Source organism: Saimiri boliviensis, chromosome 9 (genome assembly GCF_048565385.1).
Source record: "Saimiri boliviensis isolate mSaiBol1 chromosome 9, mSaiBol1.pri, whole genome shotgun sequence".
Lineage (NCBI taxonomy): Eukaryota > Metazoa > Chordata > Mammalia > Primates > Cebidae > Saimiri > Saimiri boliviensis.
Genome location: NC_133457.1, coordinates 120,818,023 through 120,829,291, shown reverse-complemented (window position 1 = coordinate 120,829,291; position 11,269 = coordinate 120,818,023). Strand labels below are relative to the sequence as shown.

Here is an 11,269-nt window from a genome sequence, read left to right as displayed (position 1 = left end):
GGCACTTCCCTCATGGGGTGGTCAGGGCGGTTCCCATGGAGCACTCAGAACAATACCTGGCACAGGGCAAACACCCAGTCACTGTTATTTGTGGTTGTTGACGCTGTTGTCATGGTTCTAGCAAGAATGTTTTGGTGCTCGGGGTCGAGTATGCCACACGCCTGGGTTGGATCTCACTCCACCACTCACCAGCTGTGACCACGGGTCTCCCCTTCATCACGGTGAGCTTCGGTTTCCTCCCTGGAAAATCCGACAATGAAGGATGCATTCCCAGGGAGCTCACTGAGTGGAGTCCTGAGCACTGCATCGCGTGCTGAGCTCCCTGCCAACTAGCTCAGTCCCTGAACCCAACTGGGTCTATTGCCCACATGCAGCAGAAAGCCAAACACCAAGGCACTGAGTTTTTGCAGCGAGAAGGGTTTACTGTGAGTTCAATAGCAAAGAGACAGGAGGAAACACTCAAAACTGTCTCCCAGCTGAAGGCAAGGTCAGATTTTATAAGCATAGGGTAATATCTGATTGGCTCTTCCCATCAGGTGATGCCAGAAGATGTGATCTGATTGGATCCTGCCATTGGGTGAGGCCAGGGCTCAATCTGATTGGATCCTGGGTCATGCTGTGTCCACTTCTTAATTTAGTCCCGCTTGGCTTCGTGGCCCGAGCACTTAGGTTCCGTCCCTGGCTGCATGCTTGGTGTATCCGGGCATGCCCAGGTTGTGTGACCCTGAACCTGGAGGTCCGTGGCAACTGAAAACAACTCACAACTTCATCACATACAAGTTGAATCAGATTGGTCTGGTGCAGTTACGGTACAGAGTTGCAGTCCCAGGACTCAGTCTCAGGACTTCTGGTTCAAGGAGCTCTCTGCTCCGTGGAACATGGCTGGCTAGAATGCAGGGCACCCTGGAAGCCTCAGTTCTGTAGAGAATCATGAGAGATGAGAAATGACGTTCCACAAGAAATATTGAACTTCAACCCCGTGGAGCATCTGCATGGAGCATGCAGGGACAAAAAGTTTCCATCTGGAAGCTTCATGCATTTTTTTCCTTTCTTTCTTTTTTTGACACAAAGCTTCACTCTGTCACCCAAGCTGGAGTGCAGTGGCATGATCTCGGCTCACTGCAACCTCTGCCTCCTGGGTTCAAGCGTTCTCCTACCTCGGCCTCCGGAATAGTTGGGATTACAGGCGCCCACCACCATGCCTGGCTAATTTTTGTATTTTTAGTAGAGATGGCGTTCCACCATGTTGGCCAGGCTGGTCTCAAACTCCTGACCTCATAATCTGCCCGCCTCGGCCTCCTAAAGTGCTAAAATTATAGGCATGACCGGCCTCCTTTCTAGAATAAAGTGCGAACTCCGCACACCCATCCACTCTTCCCAGTTGACCAAAAGCACCTTTACCTGCGTTGACCTCAGCCTCGATGAGAGCCTCCCACTGTGACCCTGGCTGAGATGGAAATGGGGTCCCCGAGAGAGAGTCCCTCACCCAGGTCGCACACATGAAAAGCGGCGAGGCTGGGATTTGAAACTAGGTAACCCAGACTCCACAGACCACGCACATGGCCCCTCTTAGAGCCATGTTTCCTATAGTCTAGTGAGGAAAGAAAATCAATCGAGAGTAAGAAAGGGCTGGGCATGGTGGCTCCTACCTGTAATCTCAGTGCTTCGAGAGACCAAGGCAGGAGGATCACACGAGACCAGGAGTTCAAGACCAGCCTGGGCAACAGAGCGAGACCTGTATAAAAATAATAATAATAAAAATAATAATAACAACAAAGTATTTAAAAAAATAAATAATAATAATAATAACAACGAAGGAGTCCAGGTATGTCAGATGGGGATGCAAACCATGGGGAGAAGTCAAGTGTTTATGGGGGAAATTCAGTTTGTGAGTGTGGGGAGGGATGGGCAGCGGACACCTCTGTGAAAAGAGAACTGGAACAAAGACCTAGAGGGCAAGGGTGTGAGCCATACGGCCACCTGGGGAAGAGCAGAGGCCCCGGGGCTGAAGTGTGCCCGGCTGCCTGGGCAGCAGCAAGGAGGTGGCCGACATGGCCGGCCTGGTTGCCCTACCCCAGGGGCCGTCAGCACCACAGCCTGCTATCATCTCATCGTCTGCATTATATTCCCAGGGTTTCTTAGATTCCTGAGAGTTTTGATTGGCTCAGGTCATCTGCTGGTGCTAATGACTAGCTACCCCTAGGTCACATGCCCACCCATGGTTCAATACCTGCACCACAGGGGTGGGAGTAAGTCTCCCTACACGTGGCCACCCTGAGCGAGCTACACCTTCTGCAATCAATGCGAACATGGTGGCAGTGACTGAGGTGTCCAGTGGCCCAACTGGCTGGTTTATTTTCTTTATCAGATGCTGTGACTTTTCTCAAATAGCTGTGCCACCATCAGGAATATCCCCTGACCCCAGGGCACTGAACAAAACCTTCCCTTCCAGTCAGGCCCATCTTCTACCAGTGGATGTTAGTGACCAGCTATTGTGAGCCACACTCTGTCATAGGGGCTGGGGGCAAAATGGCAGGCGAGACAGGCAAGGTCCCTGTATTGTAGTGATAGAGACATACAATTGACAAATAACTGCAGAAATAATTATTTAAATAGATTCTGATGTGTTTAATGATGGGAAAGCATTGGAACTATGAGAACTTATAACAGGGGACAAACCCAAGCTTCAGGGTCAGGGGGAAGAGCAATCACGGAAGGCTTCCTGCAGAAGGTGACAGTGAAGCTGAGAACTGAATGGTAAAATCAAGCCAGCCAGAGAGGAACGGGGGAAGAAAACAGGATTCCCAGAAGAAGGAAAGAATGCATTCAAAGGCCACCAGGGTTTAAAGGAGCTCAACATGTTTGAGAAAACCCAAGAAAACCAGTATGTGGCCAAGGTGGCCAAGATGTCATGAATTTTCTTTTTTTTTTTTTTTCTTTCTGAGACAGTGTCTCACTCTGTTGCCCAGGTGGCAGTGCAGTGACACGATCTCGGCTCTGCCTCCCAGGTTCAATCAATTCTCCTGCCTCAGTCTCCCCAGTAGCTGGGACTATAGGCGTTAGCCACCATGCCCAGCTGATTTTTTTATTTTTAGTAGAGGCTAGTCTCGAACTCCTGACCTCAGGTGATCCACCCGCCTCGGCCTCCCAAAGTGCTGGATTATAGGCGTGAGCCACCATGCCCAGCCCCTTGTCGTCTGATTTCTAATGCCCGTTCAAGTCGGGGCCCAGCAGCCCTGGTGAGCTCAGAGTACAAATCTGAGTGCCAGATTGCCATCCTGCCCACTGCATGCACACACATCGTCTCTGGCTACCAGGGGTTCCGAGGGCCCTGCCTGCAGTGAGGAGATCCAGGAGGCAAGCACAGCCCCGCACGACCCCACTCCCAGGAGGAGGCTCTTCAGAATCAGTGGCATGTGCCACTCACGCCTGTCCTTTCCAGAGGCACCGAATGACTTCTGTGTCACAGCCACCACAGCGTCACTGGGTCCTACGCACGAACCCAGCTTTCATCAGGGGTGCTCACGAAGGTTGCATGCCCGCCGACCCTGGGGAGCTCTTACTCCCTCCTCTCTTTCATCGGCACCTCTCTGGCTGGGTCCCAGCCTCCTGCAACATCCCCGGGTGCTTCTGACAGGTGCCTGGGGAGGCCAGACTCACCTCGTCCCTGTGCACCCTCCCTCCTCGGTGTGACCTCCAGGACAGTGGCAGACATGAGGTCACCTCCAGGAAAGTGGCAGACATGAGGTCATATAGGGGTAGGCTGGGCACTAAATCCACTCACTGGTGTCCTTATAGGAGAAAGACGAGACTTCGAGACTCGGGAAGAAGGCCATGTGGAGAATGGAGTGACGCCACCACAGACCAAGGAGCCCCAAGATCTCTGGTGCCCACAGAAGCTGGAAGAGAGGCTGGAACAGATTCTCCTGCAGAGCCCCTGGAGGGAAACAGCCCACACCTTGATTTGGGATTTAAATGTCTGCTGCTTTAAGCCCCCCCATTTTCAGGAATTAGCTAAGCAGTCTTGCAGATGAATGCAACGTCCAAAGCAGGACTCAGAATTTTCTCCCTCACACCTGCTCTTCCCCTACCCCCCATCTCCACAGGCACCGCGCCCCTCACTGCTCAGGCTGAAATCTTCGCAGCTGCCTGCCTCCCTCCCTCCCTCCCTCCCTTCCTTTCTTTTCTCTTCTCTTTATTTCTCTTTTTCCTCTCTTGCTCTCTGCCTCTCTCTCTCTCTCCCTTTCTCCCTCTGTCGTCCAGCCTGGAGGGCAGCGGCATGATCATGGCTCACCGAAGCCTCCACCTCCTGGGCTCAAGTGAAGGGAGCAAGGGCTTGGGGCAGGTGGGGGCAGGGAGCCTCGGGCCTCTGCTGGCCTGGAAGAGGGCGCAACAGGAGCCTGGAGGCTGGAGCCGAGGCTGCCCCTGCTCAGTGACACTCTTTCCCTCCTGGCTCCCTGGAGCTCTGGTTCTCCAACCTCTCTGCCAGTCCAATGACCTCACGTCGTCCCATGTCTCCAACTCCCACCTGACAATCAGCCACTCACCCAAAAACACACTTTGTTTTGAGACGGAGTCTCACTCTGTTGCCCAAGTTGGAGTGCAGTGGTGAGATTTCAGCTCACTGCACTTTGCTTCCTGGGTTCAAGCGATTCTCCTTCCTCAGCCTTCTGAGTAGCTGGGATTACAAGTGCGTGCCACCACATCTGGCTAATTTTTGTATTTTTAGTAGAGACGGAGTTTCACCATGTTGGCCAGGCTGGTCTCGAACTCCTGACCTCAAGTGACCTGCCTACGTCAGCCTCCCCAAGTGTTGGGATTACAGTCATGAGCCACTGTCACCGATCTCTTTTTTTTGTTAAGTTAGGGTCTTGCTCTGTCACCCAGGCTGGCGTGCAATGGCACCGTCACAGCTCACCACAGCCTTGACCTCCTGGACTCAAGTGATCCTCCCACCTCAGCCTCCCGAGTAGCTGAGACTACAGGTGCAGACTGCCAGGCTTGCCTAATTTTTTCTTTTTTTTTTGTAGGAACAGGGAGTCTCAGACTCCTGGGCTCAAGCGATTCTCCCACTTTAGCCTCCCAAAGTGCTGAGATTATAGGCATGAGCCACTGCACCCAGCTAATTCATTTTTTAAAATGTTTTGTAGAGATGGGGTCTCACTACATTGCCCAGGCTGGACAGTCATTCTTAACTGCCTTCCACAGACACTCCTTTGTCAGAGTCCAAATCAAACCCTGAGGCTGTGCGGCCACATCACCCCTGCGTCCTGGCCACTTGTCACCGCCTCCTGCCCCCACCATGTGCAGCCTCTCACCTCTCTCCTCTCCTCACTTCCTCCCTGTTTCCGCCCTTACGCCCTAGTCTGATTTATTTATGTGTTTATTTTTTGAGATGAAGTTTCACCCCTTTTGCCCAGGCTGGAGTTCAATGGCATTATTTCAGCTCACTGCAACCTCTGCCTCCCGGATTCAAGCGATTCTCCTGCCTCAGCCTCTCTAGTAACTGGGATTACAGGCAAATGCCACCATGCCATGCCCCATCCTAGTCTTCAAAACACAAGGCAGAGCATTCTCATGGGTCCGCTTGTCCCCCATCCCACTCAGTCCAGTCCGAAGTCCCCACAGTGAGGCACAGGCCCACCCCGACCTGACCATCCGTCCCCAGACACCGGCGCCCGCCACAGTCGCCCTTGCCCACTGCCCTCCGGCCGCACCGGGCACCCTGCCGCCGCCCCGCCCCAGGCCTTTGCACTGGTTGTCCCCTCTGTTTGGCATATCCTGTGCCCAGGGCCTGGCTCATTCTCGCCGTTCAGGTCTCTGCTCAAATGTCACCTCTCCAGAGGCCTTCTTGGTCCGCCCTGCCCCAGGCGGGCTCCCGTCCCATCCTCCTCCTGCCCTTTACCCGCTTTCACTGTCTCTGACGTCCCTCCACGTGCCGTCCCATAGACAGCACGTGCTTGTGAGTTTCTTCCCAGTGTGGCTGTGCCCCTGGCCCAGAACCTGGCCTGAGAAGGCCTCGGGAAACATGGACTGAACAAACGAGAGAGCAGGTGAACGAATGATCGAATGAACAAGTCAGCAGATGAAGACCCATCCGACCTTCATTGCTCATGAGTGTCGCCAAGTTACGGCTCTTGTGAGGAGCCGATAAGAATGTGGTTTCCAAAGTTCCGGTTCCTCTGGAGCAGCCAAAGGGCTCCCCTGTGACCTCCGCGGTGGGGGTAGCAGCATCTCCTGTCACAGACAAGGCTCTCGGGCCTCTTTCTCAGGGGCAGTGGGAGGTCAGGCCTGCATCCCAGCACCTGCACTGTCCCCACAGGCTGTGCAGCCCCAGGCTGGTTACTGGACCTCTCCATGCCCTGGTGTTCTTATCTACAAGATGGGTACAGGAGGATTCATGTGGCTGCAGGCTGTTGTGAGAACTGAATGCACTTACGCGCATCCAGGCTGAGAACGTCCCCGGTGAGTGCTCAGGAAGCAAGAGCAGGTGTCACCACTGTGGCACCATGGAAACGGGTGGTCTGCCATCATATCCTCCTTCTCTTTCTTGGGGCAAGGCAGGGTGTGTGACTGTCCCCATCTGGAGCTTGGCCAAGCCAGAGCAGGGGATGCCACAGAGCCCTTAGCATGGTGACATCCCGGAGCTGGACTGCGGGGCTGCAATAGCCACGAGCACATTGGGGTGCCAGGCAGATCCCCCTTCGGTGGTCGCCCGGGACGAGCTGCTGTCCCTCCCCCTTCGCTGCTGCAGCAGACAGACCTGAACAGTCCCCCCTCACTGCCAGCTTCGCAGAGGAGGAAAGGAAAAGAAAATGAATGCCAGGTCCCCAGCCAGGAGGCCAAAGACACACAGCCCTCTGGGAAGCGGGGAGGCGGATCCCCAGAGGCGAGGAGTGCTGGCCTAGGGGCTCCTTCGCGGGGCTCCGGGGCTGGCCAGCTGTGGGTACTGGGCCCACCCTGGGTTTGTGTCCCCACAGGGACTGCACCTTCCCTGTGAGGGGTCGTGACCAGGGGCTGTGACCTCACACCTTCCGGCCAGAGCTTCATAGAGCAAGAGGGTCGTGAGTACCGCTCACAGAATGTGAAGTGCAAACACGGTGCCCTCTGGGGCCTGCACGCTCTCCCAGCCCCTCCACGCCACCACCTCCGTCCTCTCTCAGGCCGGGTCCACCCTGAAAACCCAGGGTGTCAGCAGCAATTTGCCCCAGACGGTCCCTGCTGCTCCCAGCGCCTCAGCTCACTTGGTCATGGCCCCTGCACAGCGCACTCATCACCTGCCCTGGAAGCAGGACCCAGAGACCTCGAAGGATGCGCTGAGCACCCTCAGAGCCAAATACTCATGACTAACGTGCCGGCAAGTTGCCCAAAGCCAAGTCAGACTTGGGCTCCAGCCAGCCTCCAGTGATCCCTGGCAAGGGGCTAGATGACATGGCTTCACTCGCCCTCTCCCCAGGCCCCCCAGCCCTCCCAGCCACTCCCGGCAGTTGGACTACTACACCAGTTTGTCACCAGGAGAGATGACAGAGCTGGTGACCGCACTGACAGCCAGATGTTGGTCCAGTGCCATAAATGACACGGGAGGCTTATTGGCCACAGGAAACTGAAGAGGGGGCTGCAGCCTCCCAGAGTGAAGAAACAGGGGCCTGTGGAAGAGGAAGCTGCCCAGCCTCCGTTATGCAAAGTTAGGGGGCGCGGGGGGCCCTCTTCCTCTATTACGTAGCTATCTGCGCCGCTGCTGGAGGGAAGCTGGCACCTCAGCGGCACTTCCGAGTTACTTGGGGTGTCGGGTGCCACCCTGGACGTTCTGACACAGTTGGTCTGAAGCATGACCTGGGCAGGAAGGTTTTTTAAAGCCCTCTAGATGATTCTAGGGGCAGCCAAGGTTATAAACACAGGCTCCAGATTTAGAACATAGGATCAGATTCAGGAACAGAGCTTCAACCTACAGGCCAGAAGGCTGGACTCCACCCAACTGCGAGGATCACAGAGACCAAGGTGTGAATAGTGCCCTGGAGTTGGGCAGTTTACAGCCTGTGCAACTGGACATAGCAGACCTGATGGCGGCAGGGGAGAAACTGAGCATCCAACCCACTTTGTTGATGAAGAATGATGTGGAGGTGCAGGTTCAGACCCCAGTGCTGCTGTCCGCTCAGGGAATTCGTACTCAGTGCCTCCTGTGTGCGGGCGCTGTGTCCCCCACCCGTCATGCACATGATATTTATGAGAGGGAGACAGACAGAAAACAAATAACCCTGCACAGGAATATATAATGACACATGTGGTAAGAACAGGTGACAGGAAAGAGCAGGGGAAGGGCGGCGGGCAGGGTAATGCCCTCGCCCGTCTCGGAGCCCGTGACCGGCTACCCTAGGCTGCTCGGCGAAGGGAAATTCGGGCAGCAGAAGGGGAATTTGGGGGGTTGTGAATCAGCTGGCCTGGGGTCGGGGAGATCATCCTGGACCACTCGAGTGGGCCCGGCGTCCTCGCAGGAACCCTTCAGAGTGGAAGAGAAAACGGGAAGAGGGTGGCAGAAGAGAGGCCGGCCCGAGGCTGCTGCCTTGGGGAGGGAGGAACCACAGGCCTGAATCCTGCCAACCGGCCCAGTGAGCCGGAAGCAGGGGCTCCCCGGAGCTTCCAGAAGGGAGCGTGGCCTGCTGGCACCTTGAGTTGGGCTCATTGAGGCCCTGGAGGGAGGGTCGGTGGAGCCCACCCCGACACCTGACTCAAGGACACGGTGAGCTCATCGAGGGGCGCGTCAGACCACGGCAATGGGGGGGTCACGTGTGACGCCAGCAAGCAGAAAACATACAGTCAAAGCCTAAAGGGAGAGTATGGTCTAGTTTGGGGACCAGAGGAGGCTTCCTGAAGAAATGGCATTTGGGGGAAGACCAAGAGGGAGAAGGGAAATGAAGCTGGCAAAGTAGGGAGGCACAGAGAGCAGAGGGGCCAGGGCCCCGGGGCAGGAAAAACCCACTGTGAGCAGGGGAGGGAGAGCAGTCCAGGGTGAGGCACATCGCACTCTGCCAGCCTCAGCTTCCTCGCCTGTGAAATGGGATCATAACAGAGTGCCCTCATAGGGAGAATGAAGTGGGCTGGGCAGTCAGACAGCAAAGTAGCTAGAGTTCCGCAGTCAGGCTAGACCAGGGTTCAAACCCTAGGTCTTCTGGTTACTGCCTGGGTGACCTTGGACAGGCTGTCTTCCCTACCCGAGCCTCCTTTTCCTTCGAGCCTGCTGTGAGTCGTAGCTAAGACTGTGTCTGTGGCGTCCTCAGCAAACGCGGACTGTTGTTACTGCTGTCATTGCTGTGGTGGTGGCGAGGGGAGTAAGGCCAGAGACAGCAAGAGACCTGGGGGCTGAGCCAGGAGGAAAGCAAGTCTCCTGTCTCCAGCCCCGACTCTGCGGCTTCTCAATCTGCAGGGCCAGGGTCAACTGAGGAAAGCAAAATTCAAGCCAGGAGGAATTGTGGGCCAGGGTGGCTCAGGAGAGGGGTGTGTGTGTGTGTGTGTGTGTGTGTGTGTGTGTGTGTGTGTGTTGTGTTGTGTGTTGCATGTGCTGTATGTTGTGCATATGTTGTGTGTGTGTTGTGTGTGTGTGTGTGTGTGTGTGTGTATGTGACTGCAACAAGCAGCATGCATGCAGAAGTGTGGGTGTGGTTGGGCATAGTGGCTCATGCCTGAAATCCTGGGACTTTGGGAGGCCGAGGTGGGAGGATCACTAGAGACCAGAAGTTCAAGAGCCGCCTCGGCAACATAGTGAGATGAGATCCCATCTCAAAAAAAAAAAGTTGGGTGTGAGTGAGTGTGTCTGTGAATGTACACAGGTGAGTGTGCATGGGTGTGAAAAGTGGGTGAATGACTGATGTATGTGGACACCTCCCCAGAGCCACACCCAGAAGGCTCCCGAAAAGGCCTGGCCGCTCATTCACAGGAGTCGGTTTAGCTTCTTGAAGGGCAGCGGGCGCCAGGCCGAGGATAAGGGGCAGGCCTAGCTGGGTGATGCTGGACCAGATTAAATGTTAAAACAACATCCGGGCCTGTGGGCGTGCACGGAAAGCTGTGCCTGCTGCTTTGGATGATGTAGCTGATTCCTGGTGGCCACGTCTGATGTTTCTACTGGGATTGAGACACCGCGTCCCTACCCCTGCCACTCCGAGTTGAAACACCCACCTAGGAGTTGAGGGCCCTGCAGCCCAAGAACAGAAACTACGGGAGAAACCCCACCTCGAAGAGCTGCACCCTTGGAGGAGATCATGGTGCCCTGCACCTGTCACGACTGCCCTATGGCAGAGATCCCCTCCGTCATCCAACCAGACCTGGGTTAAAAACCTCGCAGCTGTGTCTTCTAGGACAAGCCGCTCATCCTTCCAGACATTCCTTTCCTTCCTTCGTGGGCTCCCTAAACGACTTCATCAGATTGCTTCGAGAGGATGAAATGCTTCTCAAGATCTGGCCCACAGCCAGATGCAGTGGCTCACGCCAGTAATCCCAACACTTCAGGAGGCGGAGATGGGCAGAAAGCTTGAGCCCAGGAGTTTAAACCAGCCTGGGCAACAAGGCAAAAGCCCATCTCTAAAAAAAAAAAACGTAGCTGGGTGTGGTGGTGCATGCCTGTAGTTCCAGCTACTTGGGAGGCTGAGGTGGGAGGATCGCTTGACCTTGGAGGCCCGGGCTGCAGCAGGCAGTGATCATGCCACTGCACTCCAGCCTGGGCGATGAGCAACACCCTGTCTAAAAAAAAAAAAAAAAAAAAAAGGGAAAGAAAGACCTTCCCTGGGGCCAGCATTTAGTAACCATGTGAGCTGTTGAGGAGGCTTGGATGTTACTATTAGCCGCTGGAATATGAAACAGTCTGGGGTTAAGTTCCCCACCCAGCCTACTGGGATAGGGATCCAGTCACAATTCTGTCAGTAGTAAGAAAAATAAACCGATGCCTTATGTATTGAGTATCTGGATTGTGACCTGAAGTTCTTACCTTATTACAGGGACATAGACCTGAACTGGCGTGTGTTGCTGTCATTAGGATCACTGCTGGATCCTTGAGAGCATGGACCGTGTTGTCTTTTGTTACCTCTGTGTCCCCCTACACATAGTAGGTGCTTGATGTTGCTACATGAATGAGCGAGGACACCTGAACAGCCCAGAGGACAGGAAGACAGGAATCAGTGTGTCCTTATGCCTGATTCACTTTGGTCCAGCCTCACTGGGACTTTCTGTTTCTATCATGAAGCAGAGGGTGAAAGAAATATTTACCAAAAGGCTCCCGGTC

At 54.9% G+C, this 11,269-nt stretch overlaps 1 protein-coding gene across 1 annotated transcript in view; it reads right to left on the bottom strand.

Annotated features, from left to right (window-relative positions):
- Positions 1-408: 408 nt before the first annotated feature.
- The window catches only part of RBM38 (RNA binding motif protein 38), a 65,686-nt gene continuing 54,825 nt past the window's right edge, over positions 409-11,269 (bottom strand). The window contains exons 4-5 of the mRNA XM_074406695.1: positions 1,650-1,735; positions 409-918 (exon numbers count right to left, since the gene is read on the bottom strand). Coding sequence (XP_074262796.1) covers positions 887-918; positions 1,650-1,735 — 118 coding nt within the window. The 3' untranslated portion in view covers positions 409-886. The remainder of the gene's footprint in view (positions 919-1,649; positions 1,736-11,269) is intronic.